At 37.8% G+C, this 18,895-nt stretch overlaps 1 protein-coding gene across 1 annotated transcript in view; it reads left to right on the top strand.

Annotated features, from left to right (window-relative positions):
- The window catches only part of MPV17L (MPV17 mitochondrial inner membrane protein like), a 27,243-nt gene extending 9,317 nt beyond the window's left edge, over positions 1-17,926 (top strand). Inside the window, exons 2-4 of the mRNA XM_007956472.1 lie at positions 11,077-11,147; positions 17,637-17,666; positions 17,747-17,926. Coding sequence (XP_007954663.1) covers positions 11,077-11,147; positions 17,637-17,666; positions 17,747-17,926 — 281 coding nt within the window. The remainder of the gene's footprint in view (positions 1-11,076; positions 11,148-17,636; positions 17,667-17,746) is intronic.
- Positions 17,927-18,895: the final 969 nt, after the last annotated feature.

The raw sequence follows: 18,895 nt of genomic DNA, 5'->3' as shown, positions 1-18,895 counted from the left end.
TTCAGTTCTACTCCTTTCCCCTTTCAATGTGTTATCTATTTCTGACAATTTAGTATTAATTTTCTGGATTTCTATCTGTAGATTTAGAATCATTTATAACTTTTTATTTATTTTGTCATTTTTTCTTGTATTTCCTCCAAAATTCTTCTAGGGTTTTGTCTGTGTTTTCCTTGGTCTGTCTCTCAGTCCTTTGAAGATACCTAAATATAATTCTTTGATTCTTTATCAGGGAGTTCCAATGCTGTTTCTTCCTCAGGGATGTGTTCTGGGTCTGTATCCTGCTCCCTTGTTTCTACCACTTTACTTTGCTACTTTGTGTGGACTGTGGTGGTCTGTTGTCTCTGAGACATCGTGGCATTGTAGTATTTAGATCTCTGTTAACTGTTTGTGGAGAGCTGCCAAGGGTGAGTCTGGGTCTTTTTGGTGGTTGTTTATCATTGGCCTGTTGGTGGAGAAGGAAGTGGTGGCTCTCAGTCAGTAGGTGAAGCTGCAGATGTGGGTGTAATTATGTTGTATAGGGACTGTTTTCTAATTTCTTGACTGTTGGTTCCATTGGTGTTGATTGTGGATCCAAGTAATATGAAATCTTTGACAACTTCAGTCTTTTCTCCATTTGTCATGCTGCTGCTTATTGGTCCAGTTGTGAGGATTTTTGTTTTCTTTATGTTGTCGTATAATCCATACTGTAGACTATAGTCTTTAATCTTCATCAGTAAGTGCTTCAAGTTGTCTTCACTTTCAGCAAGCAATGTTGTGTCATCTGCATATCACAGGTTGTTAATGATGGCATCCAGTCCTGATGCCATGCTCTTCTTCATATAGTGCAGTTTATTGGACTGTTTTCTCAGCATACAGATTGAATAAGTATGGTGAGAGTATACAACCCTGATGTACTCTCTTCCTGATTTTAAACAATGCAGTATTCCCTTGTTCTGTTTGAACGATAGCCTCCTGGTCTATGTACAGGTTCCTCATGACCACAATTAAATGTCCTTGAATTCCCATTCTTCTCAATGTTATCCACATTTTTTTTATGATCTACACAATCAAACCTTTTGCATAGTCAATAAAACACAAGCAAACCTCTGACCCTATGTACAACAAAACAAAACAATGCCCAGTCTTGCACCATCCTCACAGTCATTGCTGTGCTTGAGCCCATCATCAAAGCCACTGTGTCAATCCATCTAATTGAGGGTCTTGCCCTTTTCCTCTGATCCTCTACTTTACCAACCATGGTGTCCTTCTCCAGGGACTGGTCCCTCCTCATAATGCCCAAAATTAGGTGCCAGATTTTGTCCCTTTTCCTGCAAACCCCATGAGAAATATCAAAGACCTGAAGTACAGCCAAAATACTCTATAGAAGCAAAGATGGCGAGACTTCTTCTCACTTAGTTTAGGCATCTTTTGGGTGGCTATTGTAAATAGTATTGTTTTCGTCATTTCCTTTTCAGAGTTCTCTTTGTTAGTGTAGAGGAATGTGTCTGATTTTTGTTACCCTGTTACTTTGCTGAATCTTTTTATTCCTGTAGTTTTCTAGTTGGGTCTCTGGGATTTTCTGTGTATCGACCATATCATCTGCAAATACAGAGTTACTTCTTTACTAGTTTGGACTCCTTTTATTTATATTTCTTTCCTTTATGCTCTGGCTATGTTTCCAATACAATATTGAATTGTTGTTGTTGTTGTTATGTGCCATCGAGTCAAACCCGACTCATATTGAATAGGAGTGGTATAAAGAGCTTTCTTGTCAGGTTCCCATTCACAAGGGGAATATTTTTAGTCTCTTTCCATTGAGAATAACTTTTGCTGTTGGTTTTGCATATATGCCCTTAATTTTGTTGAGGAATTTCCCTTGTATCCCTATTTTGCTGAGTGTGTTTATCCAGAATAGGTGTTGGATTTTTTCACATGTCTCTTCTGCATCACTTGGTAAGATCATGTGGTTCTTTTCCTTTGATTTATTTACGTGGTGGAATTAGGTTGATTATTTTTCTGTTGTTGAACCCTCCTTGCATACTTGGTATGAATCCCATTTGGTCATAATATTTTAGTTTGTGATATGTTGTTGAATTCTGTTGGCTAGGATTTTGTTGAAAATTTTTGCATATATGTTCATAAGGGATGTTGTTAGGTGCCTTTGAGTCATTGTTACCCTGTGTACAACGAATTATGTGCTGCCCAGTCTTGTACCATCCTCACAATCCTTTCTGTGCTTCAGTCCATCATTACAACTACTGTATCAATCCATCTTGTTGATGGTCTTCCCCTTTTTTTTGCTGACCCTCTACTTTATCACTCATAAAATCCTTCTCCAGGGACTGGTCCTTTCTGACAACACGACCAAAATATGTGAGAGAAGTCTGATGGTTCTTACTTCTAAGGAACATTCCGACTGCACTTCTTCCAAGATAAATTTGTTCCTTTTTCAGGCAGTCCATGGTATTTTCAGTATTCTTCGCCTACACCACAATTCAAATGCATAAATTCTTCTGCAGTCTTCCTTATTCATTGTCCAGCATTCAAATGCACATGAGGCTATATGTGTGTGTGTGTGTGTGTGTGTTTTCCTTTTTTTGGTTTTAATTCTAGGTCTTTGCACATTTCATTATAAATATTTTACTTTGTCTTCTTGAGCTGCCCTTTGATGGCTTCTGTTCAGATCTTTTATCTCATCAATTCCTCCATTCACTTTAGGTACTTTCTGTTGAAGAGCAAGTTTCAGAGTCTCTTCTGACATCCATTTTGGCCTTTTCTTCCTTATCTGTCTTTTTAATGACCTTTTTGCTTTCTTCATGTTTGATGTTCTTAATGTCATCCCACAATTCATCTGTCTTTGGTCATTGATGTTCAATGTGTCAAATCTGTTCTTCAGGTTGTCTCTAAATTCAAGTTGGTAAAAATCTTCATTTCCTTTATATTTGGCTTTAGTGGTTGGTGCATAAATTTGAATGATAGTTGTATTAAATTGGTCTTCCTTGTAGGCATATGGATATTTTCCTATCACTGACAGCATTGTACTTCAGGGTAGATCTTGAAATGTTCTTTTTGATGATGAATGTGATACCATTCTTCTTCAATTTATCATTCTGGCATAATAGACCATATGATTAGCAGATTAAAAATTGCCAATACCTGTCCATTTCAGTTCACTAATGCCTAGGATATCAATCTTTATGTGTTCCATTTCATATTTGACAACTCCATACATCATATATTCCACATTCTGATTATTAATGGATGTTCATTCACAGCTGTTGATTCTTGTTTTGAGTCGTGCCACATCAGCTTTACTCCATTCAAGTTATAAAGGATGAATCTACTTTGAGGGGACAACTCTTCCCCAATAGTATTTCCAGTGCTTTTCAACCTGAGGGGCTCATCTTCCACCACTGTATCAGACAATGTTTCACTGCTTTTCATAAGGTTTTCTGTGGCCAATTTTTTTCACAAGTGGATCGTTCCATCTTTCTCAGTGTACCTTAGTCTGTAAACTCTGCTGAAACCTGCCCACTATGGGTGAGCTTGCTGGTACTTGAAATATAGGTGGCCTCACTTCCAGCATCACAGTAACATGCAAGCCACTACAGTATGACAAATTGACAGATGAGTGGTGGTTTGTAAGGGATATTAGTCTGTAATTTGCCTTTTTCATCATGTTTTTGACTAGTTTTGGTATCTGGGTTATGCTTGCCTCATTGAGTGAGTTTGAGAGTATTCCATCCTTTTGTATGTTCTGAAATAGTGTGGGTAGAATTGGTGTTGCTTTTCTCTGAATATGTAGTAGGATTTGCCAGTGAGACTCTCTGGGCAAGGACTTTTTTGTTGTTATTGTTGGGAGTTTTTTAATGACCTGTTCAATTTCTCCTTTTGTGACAGAATTGTTCACATTTTCTTCCTCAGATTGTGTTAGTTTGGGTAGTTAGTGTGTTTCTAGGAATTTGTCCATTTCTTCTAGGTTTTCAAATTTGTGAGTACATTCTTTCTAGTATTCTGTGACTATCCTTTTTATTTCATTAGGTTCTCTTGTGACATTGCCTATTTCATTTCTTGTTTGTGATATTTGCATCTTCTCCTTTGATAAATTTGCAAGTGGCTTGTCAATTTTATTCATCCTTCCAAAGAACCAACTTCTTGTCTTGTTTTTGATGTTTTTCTGTTATTTATTTCTGTTCTAATCTTTATTATTTCCTTTTTTTTCTGATGACTGTAGAATTTCTTTGCTGTTCTTTTTCTGATTGTTGGAGATGTTGGGTTAAGTTGTTGGTTTGATGTTGTTGTTGGTATGTGCTGTTGAGTCGGACCCGACTCATAGTGACCCCTCCTTGGGTTTCCGAGGCAGTATCACTACGGAAGTAGATTGCCCCATCTTCCTTCCGAGGAGTGGCTGGTTGTTTTGAACCATCAGCCGTCTGGTTAGCAGTCAAGTGCCTTAGGCACTACACTACCAGAGCTCCTGCAAGTTGTTGGTTTAGGTTCTTTTTTGATGTGTGCATTTATTGGTATAAATTGTCCTCTGAGCACTGTTTTTGCTGTGTCCCAAAGATTTTTAGTATGTTGTGTTTCCATTCTCACTGATTCAATACAGTTTTCATTTCTTCTATTACCCAGTAATTTTTAAGCAGGATGTTATTCACTTTCCATGTATTTAGTTTTTATTTTTTTTCCTTTGATCTTCCTGTTGCTGATTTGTAATTTTATAGTATTGTAATCTGAGAAGATGTTTTGCATTACTTCAAGGTTTTTAAATTTATTGAGGCTTGCTTTGTGGCCTAACATATGGTCTATTCTAGAGAATATTTCGTGTGTGTGAAGAAGAACATATATTGTGCTGCTGTTGGATGCAGTGTTTTGTATGAGTATCCTTGATGTCTATGAGGTCAAGTTGGTTGATTGCGTTGTTTAGTTCTATTGTATCTTTGTTGAGTTTCTTTCCAGTTGTTCTGCCCTTCATCAAAAGTGGTGTATTAAAGTCTCCCACTATTGTGGTGGGAGCTCTGGTAGCATAGTGCCTAAGGCACTTGACTGCTAACCAGAAGGCTGGCGGTTCAAACACACCAGCCATTCCTTGGAAGGAAGATGGGGCAATCTACTTCCATAGTGATACTGCCTTGGAAAGCCAAGAAGGGGTCGCTGTGAGTCAGGTCTGACTCGATGGCACATAACAACAACAACGACAACTATTATTGTAATGCTGAAAGTACCATGGACTGCAAAAAGAACTAACAAATCTGCCCTGGAAGAAGTGCGGCCAGAATGCTTCTTGAACGTAAGATTGGCCAGACTTCATCTCACCTACTTTGGTCATGTTGTCAGAAGGGGCCATTCCCTGGAGAAAGATATCATGCTTGGTAAGGTGGAAGGTCAGTGAAAAAGGGGAAGGCCCTTAACAGGATGGATTGACACAGTGGCTGCAATGATGGGCTCAGGTATTGCAGGGATTGTGAGGCTGGCAGAGGACCAGGCAGTGTTTCATTCTGTTGTACCTAGGGTCGCTGTGAGTTGAAGATGACTTGACGCCACCTAACAACAACAACTGTTATTGTAGAGTTGCCTATTTCTCTTTTCAATTCTTTTAAAGTTTGATTTATGTATTATGGAACTCTGTTGTTGGGTCAGTAGATGTTTATTATGGTTATGTCTTTCTGGTTGGATTTACTCTTTAATCATTATATAACGTCCTTCTTTTTTTTCCCCTCTTAAGGTCTGTTTTATGAGTGCATTAATATTGCCACTCCTGCTCTTTTTTGATTGCCATTTTCTTGACATGTTTTTCCACCCTTTGATTTTCAGCTTATTTTTGCCTTTTTGTCCAAGATGTGTCTCTTGTATATAGCATGTTGATTGATCATGTTTTCTTATTCATTCTGCTATGCTCAGTCTCTTGACTGGTGCATTTAATCCATTTACATTCAGCGTAATTATTGATAGGTATGCATTTACTGCTGTCATTTTACTTTTTTTTTTTTCCCTTGTTGTTGTTGTTGTTAGGTGACCAAATTAGATAAGATGAAGTCTGGCTATTCTCACTTCCAAGGAGCATTCTGGCTTCTTCCAGGACAGATTTATTTGTTCTTCTTGCAGTCCATGGTACTTGCAGTATCCTTTGCCAACACCACAACTCAAAAGCAGCAACACTTTGGTCTTCCTTATTTATTGTCCAGCTCTAACATGCATAGGCGGTGATTGAAAATACCATGGCTTGGGTTAGGTGCACCCTTGTCTTCAAGGAGACATCTTTGCTCTTCAGCACTTTAAAGAGGTCTTTTGTAACAGATTTGACCAATGCAATACATCATCTGATGTCTTGACTGCTCCTTCCATTGGTGCTGATTGTGAGACCTCTTTGTTCCATAATTTTTTCTGTGCTAAGTTCATGTTGTTTATGGATTTTTTTTTTGTTGTTGTTGTTAAATCATTTCCTTCATTGCTTTTGTTTCAGTGGTTACTAGTTTACCATAGTATTGGGGGTCTTATCAGACTTCCTCTGACCAGTCATTCTGGTCATTATTGAGTTTTGGGATTTTGTTTTACGTTTTCCCTCCCACTCTATCCAGGATCTCCAGATTTGATCCTTTCCTGAGTCGTTGGCATTGGTAGCTGGGCACCATCTAGTTCTGGTCTTGAGGGCCATCATGTCCTATGACTGATTGCTTCCAGTCTTATTAGTTATTCTTTGTAGGTAACTTTTCATTTTTCCTGGGCTGCTTCCAGGATTCTTTCTTAGTCTTTGGTCTTAGAGAGGTTGATTATGATATGTCTTGATGATTTTCTTTTGGGGTGTATCCTTTTTGGTGTTTGTTGAGCTGCTTGGTTGTATATCTTCTCATCTTTCATGGTATTAGGGAAGTATTCTTCTACATATATCTTTTTTTTTTCTCTCTCTCTCTCTTTTTTTTTTTTTTTTGTTGTTTCTTCCTGTTCTGGAACTTTGATCACTGTAAGTTATCCCTCTTCATGGTGTCCTACATAATTTTTAGGCTCTCTTTTCTTCATTCTTTTTTATGATTGCTTCTCTGAAAGATCAATATGAAGGTATTTGTCTTCAGCTTCACTAATTCTGTAACCATTAATTCAAATATACTCCTCTGCCCTTCCAATATGTAATCTATTTCTGAAATTCTAGTATTACTCTTCTGGGTTTCTATTTGCTGTTTTTGTATGGTTTCTAATTTTCTGTTTATTTTGTTAATTTTTTTTTATTATTATTTTCCTGAATGCTAGAGTTTTGTCTGTGTTTTCCTTGATTTTGTCTTGGTGGCATTTTTGTTTTCCTTGATCTGTTTCTTTATCTGTTGAAGGGCTTTAAGTATAATTATTCTGAATTCCTTATCAAGTAGCTCCAGTACCATCTCTTGCTCCAGAAGATTTTCTGGTCTTATATTTTAGTCATTTCCTTAATCTACACTCTCCTGTTTTTCATGTGTGTGTGTGTGTGTGTGTGTGTGATTTGAAGTTTTCTGTTGTTTCCAAAACACTGTGGTATTATTGTACTAATTTGTTGTTGTAGGTTGGTTTGCTCCATCCTAATTATTTGTTTTTGTTTTGCTTTAATACATGTGGGCAACAAGACAGGTGTGCTACTCTGGTTGCTCATTTGGCAGTACTGAGGCATGCACCATCTGTCTTGGGGTGAATTTGGTAGTGCGTGGGAGTGTGGGCATGAGGCCCTAATTGCAGGTCATGTACTGCAGCTGAGGCAGGCTGAGCAGGTGTTGGCTGCCATCTATCACTGGTTCAGTGGTGGTACTTGCCCAATGGGTGTGGTGAGTATGGCTGGGTAGGGTCACTGGCTCCTGACTAATGGGAGAAGAAAGGGGAGAAAGGAAGAAAAAAAGTGGAAAAAAAAGAGAGAAAAAAACAAGAAGGAGATGAGGGAAAAACTAAGAAGAAAGAGAGAAAAAAAAGTGACACAGTACTGTTGCAAATGCTAACCACCAAACATGGCTGTGGTGGGAATATGGAGCTCACTCTTCAGGAGCATGTACCACTGACTATGGAGGGGTTGGCACAGATGCTACAGACCATGGAGGTGGTGTGGGTGGGGAGTCTTTTCCACAGGGTGAAAAGATAAAACAAGGTTGGGAGCTCCATGATGCTGAGACCAAAAAACTAGATGGTGCCTGCCAACTGGTCTGAAATGGATCACAGTAGGTCTTTGATGCTCTGGGAAAAAAATGTGGAAGAAAACTTAAAATTTTATATATATATATATATATATATATATATATACACATAAAGACCAAGCTTACTGGTCTGATAGAGACTAGTGGAACCCCTGAGACTATGGCCCTTAAACACCCATTAAGCCCAGAACTAAACTCTTTCCGATGGCTCAACTTTCAGCCAAATAATAGGCCTGTAAGGTGAACAATAACACCAGGGAGGTCCTTACAACAACCAATCATACAAGATCAAAAGGGCAGCATTTGGCCAGGTATAAAGCTCAAAAGGCAGGAATAAGAAAGAGGACAAATGGTTAACATAAGGAAGAAGTGGCAAGAAAGATGTTACATTGTAGTGATCATAGTCAATGTTAAGAATCAAAATGCATATGAATTGTTGAATGGAAAACCAATTTATTGTGTAAAGTTTCACCCTGATCCAAATAAAGAGTTGGAAAAAAAAAAAATAGGGGAGAGGGAGGAAGAGGAAGAAAAGTAAAAACGAAGCAAGGGGAAGAGCTAAGAAGAAACAAAAGGAAAACAAGGGAAAAAAAGTGAGTGCAAAAAGGGTATGGGTTGGCATTTGACCTCCTCTAACTTCACCATGGGGAGAGAAAATCACCATCAGCAACTCAATGCTGATTTCTATGAGGCAGTGCTCAGACATGCTGCCACCCTCCATCCTTTTTACCAGTTATGACACCAACCATCCCTGCTATGGCATTCTTTATTGGGTTTGATAATCCATTGTAATGGCCATGCAGAGCTCACAGGCATTACTCATGATTATAAGCTGTATTAGGGAAGGAACAGGTTACAATTCAGTATCAGAAACAACTCAGGATACAGTTCTTCAGTCAGAACAGTTTCTTCTCAGCCATGCCGCAAGCATGCTTCTCTCTGGCCTTGGCTTCTGCCCTGGTCAAGCTAGTGTTACCTCTTTTAGCTTTTCTGATATGTGCCCAGAGAGGCACCTTACTCTGCCAGAAAGGCTCTTGCCTGAAGGCACTCAGCTTTCTCACTCTGTGGGCCAGGAAACCTACCACTCTGTCTCATATTGGTCTCTTGGTTCTGCTGTCTCTGCTGCTGCTGTCTCTCTGCTGCCTTAGTACAGGGATCTCAGATCCAAGGTTGCACTTCACTCCTGGTTCTTCTCTCTTGATATTAGTGAGATCCCCCATTTCACTTCTGGGATGGCTCATTTTAAACCTAGTGGGCTGGTAAAACTCACCAGTCCTCACAATAGGGTTCCATATACCTTATATCCATGGTCCCACTCCCACAAAGGTGCCATGTATCTTGTTTACCTTATTAACAAGCTATCTAATCCCCACGGTAGGCCACAAACACCTCACATTTGCATAGCTCTATTCAGTTATCTGGTGAGAATCACAAAGACCATAGGTAGAAGAGTCATATTAAGTAATTCAGTGCACCACAGTGACACAGCACTCGCACAAATGCTAGCTGCCAAAAATGGCTGTAGTGGGAAGGCAGCATTCACTCCATGAGAGTGAGTCTTGCCAAATGTGGAGGGGTGGGGGTGGGCACTGCCAACCATAGAGGTGATGGTGTGGTATGTGTACCTTGGGATTAAAAAAAAGGGGGGGTAAGAGGAAGACAAAAGCAAGGGGGAGGGAGGGAAGAACTAAGAAGGAAGACAAAAAGGAAAATGAGAAGAGAAGAGCGGCATAGTACTGGTGTTAGATGCCAAACTTGGCTGCAGTGGAAATGCAGTGCTTTCTTCATGGGATGGCACATTGCCAACTGCGGAAGGGTGAGGGTAGGTGTTGCTGACCATAAAGGTGATGGGAGCAGGGTACTTGTCCTATAGGATAGAAAAAGAAAAGGAGGAGGCAGGAAAAGGGAGGGAAAAAAAAAAAAAAAAGAAGAAGAAGCAAAGGAGGAGGGAGAGGGAAGAACAAAGAAGAAAGGCAAACAAACAAAAAAGGGCACAGTACTGTTTGTGGGGGTGGGTTTGACCAGCCACTGGGTGTGTGGGGGTGAGGAGGACTGGACCTCTATTTCCTGGGAGGTTGTGTGGTATAAGTGGGGAGAGCATAGTTCTATGGTTGGTTATCACCATTGTGAATACCAGTGGAGTCTTGACTGAGCAGAGCTGGTTGTCTGGTTCTTGCCCCAATCAAACACTGTTTGTAATAATTCAAAATGGCTACACTGTGCCAGGCCAGTTGGCAATTCACTTCTCCACATGCTTCCCTGTTCACTGTTTCATTCAGTCACTTCTATATGGTGTTTGATCTACTTCTCTATCCTTTCCTTTGAGGTTCTGGGTTCCAGGATGGTCATCCATGTCCATTTCACTTGTATTCTTGGGTCTTTGTTGTAGAGGGTCTGGGTAGTATATCTGCCTAGTCCACCATCTTGGATCAACCTCATCAGTATTCTCTTTAATTGTGTTCTGCTTGTTCTGTTTCTACTTCTCCAGTTTCTCTGCACTCTTTTCTTTCACCTTTGCTTTAAAGTAGTTGTTGACCTTTTGGTCTCATATAGATGTATATTTTTTAAATGGAGAAGTATACTCAATATCCTTGATTTTGTGTAACAGTCTTACTTCACTAAAAGGTGACCTTAAGGGATAGTTTTGGTTTGAGGTTTAAAGAGTATCTCAGGGCAATAATCTCGTAGACTGTCTTACTGTTTTTTTTTTTTTTTAAATAATCATTCTCCTATCATTTTCACTTCATATTTATCATTCCTTTAAAATTTAGCTAATTTTAAAATGTAGATTATTTTCTCTTTTCACTGTTGGGCCAGAAGGGAGATACTAAATAAGTGTTAGTAGTGGTAACTTTACATATTGGAATAGGAATCTTGAACATAAACTGTTATATAGGAATCTTCCTACTGATTCTTTAAAAACTCATCTGCTATATATTTTTGTAAATAGGTATGAGTATTCTTCAAGGAAAGGATGACATATTTTTGGACCTGAAACAGAAATTCTGGAATACATATAAGGTAAGACAGGCTTTTGAAAATGTAATATTTTTTTTTGTATAATTTTAACATTAAATTAATTTTTAATAAAAATAGTCTTAAATTAGGCCTCCAGTTTGGTGGGCACAAGGGTCAAATATTCTGGCAGTGAGATCTTAAAATTTGTTCTGTAGATGAATGAAAAGCAACTTTAAGAGCATCTGTATTTCTGATGGATAGGAAATTTTAGTGAATTTTTTAAATGATTTTTGACTTTATTTTAGTTAATTTTATTTTACTAGTGAATTTTATGTAGTGAATTTTGGAGCCAAAGGGGTTACTGCAAAATGGTAACAATGGAATGTGAGTGGTTTAATGGAATTGTTCTGTTCCAGAGCTACTATTTCCAGGTGTACATTCTGCTAAGTCCCTATGAAAGGAACCTTCTTAACATCACAAACATATTTACAGAGAAGGATAATGTTTCCCAGGATTATTCCTGGGTTTTGAAGCAAGTCACCTGTTGCACTGTTTGCTCAATACAAATATGTATAATCCTGTCCAATAAATATTTGTTCAGTGAAGATTTATAGAGGAGCTCTGGTGGCATAGTGCCTAAGGCATTTGACTGCTAACCAGAAGGCTGGCAGTTCAAACCTACCAGCCACTCCTTGGAAGGAAGTTTGGGCAATTTACTCCATAATGATACTGCCTCAGAAACCCAAGGAGGGGTTGCTATGAGTCAGATCCGACTCATGGCAGTGCACTGGTTGGTTTGTTGGAAGATTTATAGACCAATGTCCTTAAGTCCTAGCAAAATCAGGCATGCCTTCCATCTCTGGCCTAGAACATGTTTGATTCTTTTAATCACAATGAGATAAATTTTTAGGATTTCAGAATAGACATAGATTGGCTTTCAAATGTTCCTAATTCTTTATCAAAAGCAGTACCAAACAATATCTGACTATTATCCTCACTGCTCCTAACATCTTCTGGTGAATGGTACCAAGCCTCAGAACTGGCATTATCCACTTAATGGTTGGAAAGAAAGGACAGAGAGTTTGAAGCTACTGTCTACTCCTAATCTATATTCAGGAACATTTTCTGTTCAAAATTCCTGTTACTTTTCTTGGAGCAGAAATTGTAGGCCCATTGTGACATCCAAATGTGATTTTCTTATATCTTATTTTGGAAAATGGAACAAGTTTTTTCATTATACCATAGATCCTGTGGAGATATATACATGTAACCTTTGAAAAAAGAGCAAGCAAGAAGAATTGTGAAAGAAATGGGCTTTAAGCAGGAATTTTCAGATGTTTCTGAGTCTCCTCTCAGTGTAAATTCTCCTCTCTTTGTGTAAAGATACAGGTTTCCTATTTGGCAAAAATATGAGGACCTTTACATACTGTCTTAAAGAATGGTGGTTACAATGAGTTAGTTTCACTTGTGCCCATGAGAAGAAATGGATTACCAGCAATCTGAAATCTAGCCCTGTTTGGGGACTTTCTTGATGATCTCCCATAATAAGACATTTCTGCCAAGCATTATATTAGGCATTAGTGGAGGATACAAAAAACAAAACAAAACAAAACAAAAAAACCCATAAGTACCATCCTGAAGGGACTTACAGTCTAGTGGGATATATACAAAAAAACAAACTCACTACCATCAAGTCGATTGGACTCTTCGGGTTTCTGAGGTGATATCTCTATGGAAGTAGATTGCCCCGTCTTCCAAGGAGTGGCTGGTGGGTTTGAACCTACAGCCTTCTGGTTAGCAGTCAAATGCCTTAGACACTATGCCACCAGAACTCCCAGCAGGATATGGTGCCAAGTGCTTACCTGCTATAGGACCCAGTGCACACTTACGAGTATTGCTCAAAGCATTCTATATTGCATGTCTATATATTTATTGATATATAGTGGGATAAAAGGTTAGATGTATGTATAGTGGTATATATAGATAACTATATAGACATACATTAACTGGAATGCTTTGAGCAATGCTCTTAATTGTGCACTGAGTCCTATAGCAGGTAAGCACTTGGCACCATTGGAAGTGTGGGGTGGGAATGAAGGAAGGCTTTCTAGGGCAGATGATGCCTGAGCTGAATCTTAAAGAAATGTTGGAGGTAGGCAAATACTTGAAGGAAGAATATTCTGGGAGTAGAAAGAATATAATAAAGAATATGTAAAACATTATAATATGTCTGTAGGGCAGAAACCACAAGCAGTGTAGTATTCTTGGAATTTAAAACATGAATTGATGTTTTCCTAGAGTATAAAATGGCAAACAAGCAGAAATAAGTTTGGGTCTTGCAGGGTGTTGAATGCCATACTGAGGATCTTGAACTTTAGACTTAGGTGATAGTGGCAATTAAGGAATTATTATAACCAAATTCAAGGTTGGGGATTTGAATTCGCCAGCCACTCTGCAGGAGAAAGATGAAGAAAGTCTGCTCAGACATCAACTTCAGTACATTTAACAATGGTATAATACTTTAATCTACCAAGCCTATTCCATTTTTGTCAATTGAGCATATAATAGCCTTTATAACATCTATTTTCCCTCCAATACAGGATCCAGTCTACTATCAAGTTTTGCATTTAGTTGTCATGTCTCTTTGTTGTTATATGCTATTGGGTTGATTTCAACTCATGGTGACCCCACGTGACAGAGAAGAACTGCTCCATAGGGTTTTCTAGGCTATAGTATTTATAGGGAAGGCTGCTAACCAAGAGGTCAGTGATTTGAACTCGCCAGACACTCCATGGGAAAAAGATGAGGCAGTCTGCTTCTGTAAAGATTTACAGCCTTGAAAACTGTATGGGGGCAGTTCTACTCTGTCCAATAGGATTGTGATGAGTTGGAATCAACTCAGTGGCAGTAGGTTTAATTTTTATTCCTATAAAAATCACCAGGTCTTTCTCCTGGGGAGCTGCCAGATGGATTTGAACCTCCAGTCTTTTGGTTAGCAGCCCAAAGTTTTAATTGTTGTGCCACCATGTCTCTTTAGTCCCTATTAACCTGGAACATTTTCTCAGCCTATTTTTATATTTTATGAGATATTATTTTTTATAATTAATTTATTTTTGTTATTGTTGAGAATATACATAGCAGAACATACACCAATTCAGCAATTTTTACATATACAATTCAGTGACATTAATTTCATTCTTCAAGTTGTGCAACCATTTGTACCCTCCTTTTCTGAATTGTTCCTCCCTCATTAACCTAAACTCACTGCCCCCTAAGTTTCCTATCTAATCTTACAAGTTGCTGTTGCCAATTTGATCTCATATAGGTAAATCGTGAAAGAACACAGCACTTGTCCTGGATTGAATTGTATCCCTCTAAAATATGTGTCAACTTGGCTAGGCTATGATTCTCAGTGGTTTGGCAGTTATGTAAATGATCCACCATGATGTGATCTGATATGATAACTCAATCAGTTATAAAAGGATTGGGTTAGAAAAACACCCTTATCCCATCACAGCCCTGATCCTGTGTAAGGGGAGTTTCCCTAAGGTGTGGCCTGTAACACCTTTCATCTTACAAAAAGTGAAAGGAGTGAGAAGCAAGCAGAGAGGGGGACCTACTACCACCAAGAAAGAAGAGCCTAGAGCAGAGCTCATCCTTTGGACCCAGGGTTCCTATTGCTGAGATTCTCCTAGCACCAGGAGACGTAGAGGGACTAAGTCTCTTTCTAGAGACAGCACTCTGCATTAGGACTTCTGGCCTTTTAAATTGTGAGAGAATAAATTTATATTTGGTAAAGCCATCTACTGTGGTGTTTCTGTTGTAGCAACGTTAGATAACTAAGACAATGCTCAAAGCAGGCATTCTTTACTAGTTAAGCTAAATTTATTGTTTGATTTTAAGAAGACTTCAGGGGATATTTTTGGTTTAACATTTAAAGATTATCTCAGGGTAATAGTTTCAGGAATTCATTCAGCTTCCATGGTTCTAGAAAGTCTGGATTCCATGAGTACTTGAAATTCCATTCTGTGTTTTCTCCATTTTGATCAATATGCTTCTATAGATGAAAATGTTCAGTAATGGTAGCTGGGCACCATCCAGTTCCTCTGGTCTCATGGCAAAGGAGGTGGTTGTTCATGGAGTCAATTACCCACACGTTCCATTTCTTCCTCATATTCCTGACTCCTTCCTCTCTTGCTCCAGGTGAATAAAGATCAATTGTTCTACCAATTGCAAGCTTTTAAGATCCCAGACACTGCAAAACACCAAAAGATAGAAGCACTAAACATGGTCAATTAACTGGGATGTCCCATAAAACCATGACCCTAAACCTCCAAACCAAGAAACTGAATCCCATGAGGTGTTTGACTGTACATAAGCAGCCTCAGCAGCCAGTCTTTTTGTTGTTGTTTATGACACGGAAAGTTTTGAGGTCCTCTCCTGTTTTTAAGGAGCTCTGGTGGTGCAGTGCTATTTTTGCTAAAGTCGTCAAAATCATCTAGACACAACTAACAACAACAGCAGCAAATTTTTTTGGTGAACATATACTTAAAATAGATATTTTTTGCAAATGTTTATTGTAGAAACTTTAGAAAACATAGGTTAGTAAAAAAAAAGAAAGTAAGTCTTTTATACCACTTTTAATGATTATTTTGAAGACTTCTAGTTTTTCCTTTGCTTTTTTGAGATATAATTTATGTATCAAGACTTCTATCTTTTTTTAAAAAATCCCTACTGATGAGTTTTTACCAGAATATATAGGGTACAGCCTGTTACAATATGTATATCTAAAATGTTTTGCGGTTCATAAAAATGTCAGCAAATCATTCCATGCAAATAATGTTTTAAGAAATTTATTTATTGATTCTGTATTTTATAAATATACTACTTTATAACTTGCTTATGCTAACAGGAAAATTGCAATACATAAATATATGTTATTATTTAAAAAGTGGTTGTCTTCCAAAATTGGTACTGATTCTGGTTGACTTCTCTTTCTGAACCTATGAATATAACTACTGAAACTATGAATATAACTACAGGAATACCTCAGAGATACTGAAGGTTTGGATCCAACCACTGCAATAAAACAAATATCATAATAAAGCAAGTCACATAGTTTTTGGTTTCCAAGTGCATATAAAAATTTTGCTTACATTGTACTGTAGTCTATCAAGTGTGCAATAGCATTATGAAAAAGTTTGAAATACTGTGAATTACCTAAATGTGGCACAGAGATACAAAATGAGCACATGCTGTTAGAAATATGGCACTGATACACTTGCTTAATGCAGGTTTGCCACATACCTTCAATTTGTAAAAAAAAAAAAAAAAGCATAATCTATGAAGTGCAATAGAGTGAAGCACAGTAAAATGAGGTATGCCTGTAATAAAAATGTTTTGTTCCTAACTTGTACTGTACTTTCTCTATCCCCTCTATTTTAGACGTCTTAGAATAGTAAACCAAACCAAACTCACTGCTGTCGAGTCCAACTCATAGTGACCCCTCCTTGGGTTTCCAAGGTGGTATCACTACAGAAGTAGATTGCCCAACCTAAAGTAGTTTAATTTAATCGGCTTAGTCTGAAATACAATATCACCTTGCTTTCCCATCTGCCTGGTGTTTCTTAATCTTTTATACAATGAACTGTGGGATTATTTTGTGTGATTAAAAGACATTCTACTCAGCATAATATTTTCAAGATTCATCTATGTTGTGGCATGTCCCTGGGCTTCATTTCTCTGTATGGTGAGTAATATCCGCTGTACGTGTTATGTTATGCATTTTCACCTGTTGATGGGCATTTGGATTGTTCCCACCTTTTGGCTATTGGGAATAGTGTTGTAATGAACGTCTATGTACTTGTGTCACTGATTTCAAGTCTCTTGGTATATAACTAAGAATGGAACTGCTGGATCATATGGTAGCTCTTTGTATATCTTCTTGGTGAAATGTCTATTCAGGTCCTTTGCCCATATTTTGACTGTATTGTTTGTCTTTTTATGTTGTAGGAGTTCTTTATATACTCTGCATATTAAACCCTTACCCAATAGATATAGTTCCCAATAATTTTTCTCCCAGTCTATAAATTTTCTCTTTACTTGGTTGATAAAGCCCTTTGATGTAGAGAAATTTTTCATTTTGATGAGATCCCATTGATCTATTTTATCTTTTGTTGCTTGTGATTTGGGTGTCAGTGTTATGCTAAGTAAGTCAATCACAAAAGGACAGATATTATGTGCTGCCAGTAATATGAAATATCTAGAATGTATCTAATATCTAAAATATCTAAATATCAGAAATGTATAAAGATCAGAGTTTAGTAGTGGTTATCAGAAGCAGCAAAGAGGGGGATAAAGGGAATGATTGTTTAAGAAGCATTGATTCTGTTCATGGGAATGGAAAGCTTGGCACTGGATATTGGTGATGATTGTACGACATGATTGATGTACAAGTGAAAGATGTTGAATTGGCATATGTTGTATTATTTATGTTTTTACAACAATAGAAGTTTTAGAAAAGCATTCTAATAGAGTTTTTCTTTATTCCAGAGTGGTCTGATGTACTGGCCTTTCGTCCAGGTGAGTTTCATACCCACTTGGAATGCTAACACAGCTTGAGTTTATATGGAGCTCTAACAGATTTGTTCTCTCTGTTCCAGCTAACCAACTTCAGCCTTGTTCCCATTCACTGGAGAACAGCTTACACCGGACTCTGTGGCTTTCTCTGGGCCACCTTCCTTTGCTTTTCACAACAAAGTGGTGATGGCACATTGAGGGCAGCTTTCACCTCCCTTCATATAAAGGAGGCCAGTGCAGTTGAAAGGCCCCAAGAGAAATGAGAAGCCAAGGATTCCTTAGAATTGATTGTATTTTTTCTTAAAATTCAGATGAACACCTGCAGATAAAATACTGTATTTGCCAGTTGTGTGTTTCATTTGGAGAAAATTCTATCCCATAGACCTATTTCTTTATTAATTATCAATGATAATTTAAAATTTGATTTAAAGTACCTCTTTTTCCATTCTAGTCTGAAAGGATAAAAAGCATAATGTGTTTCTTTACTTTCACTTCTATAATATTGTGATCACTGTCAATGACAGTGACACTGTGACACTTTGTAATCATTAGTACTTCTACTTTGATATTTTAATACCAGTTGATGTAAGGAACCTAGTTTTGATTGTTTACATCTCTATTCTAAAATCTCAGGTTGTCTTCTAAACACTTTTAGGTCAGACTACCTTTTGTACCAAAAATAGTCCATGTAGTAAATTTCTATTTGCATGGAATGGAATTTAATCAAGGAGAAGATAGAATAACCAGATTTCCCCCTCAAAATGCTGTATAATAATTTATTGTTATGTTGATACTAAAGGTCTATAAATATATTTTCTTTCATCAAAAAAGAGAGCAGTGTGTAATAGTGCAATTTGTATTGAATATTTTATTGTTTTCTTGTACTTCTACAATTCCTAAGTTAGATAATTTTTAGTTAATGCTTTTTATTTTTGAGTATATTTAATTGCCTAAAGCGCCTCATTTCCCAGACATATAAAATAAGCAAAACATTTGGCATCTTTCTTTTTTTGTGTTTTTTGTTCATTCATTTATTTATTTTTTAATTGTGATTTGGGTGAAGATTTACAGAGCAAATTCACTTTCCATACAGCAGTTCACATATACTTTGTCTCATGTCACTGACCACAGTTTACCACAATGCAACAGCTCCCCATAGTTACCTCTTCCCAGTGTCCATCCCTCCATACTCTCCTGCCCCCTGAGCTGTCTCCCTGTGCATAAGCAGCCCT

Source organism: Orycteropus afer, unplaced genomic scaffold (genome assembly GCF_000298275.1).
Source record: "Orycteropus afer afer isolate SDZICR_OR568_19922 unplaced genomic scaffold, OryAfe1.0 scaffold00623, whole genome shotgun sequence".
Classification (NCBI taxonomy): domain Eukaryota; kingdom Metazoa; phylum Chordata; class Mammalia; order Tubulidentata; family Orycteropodidae; genus Orycteropus; species Orycteropus afer.
The sequence above is the reverse complement of the archived record's forward strand: the minus strand, read 5'-3'. Positions and strand labels throughout refer to the sequence as shown.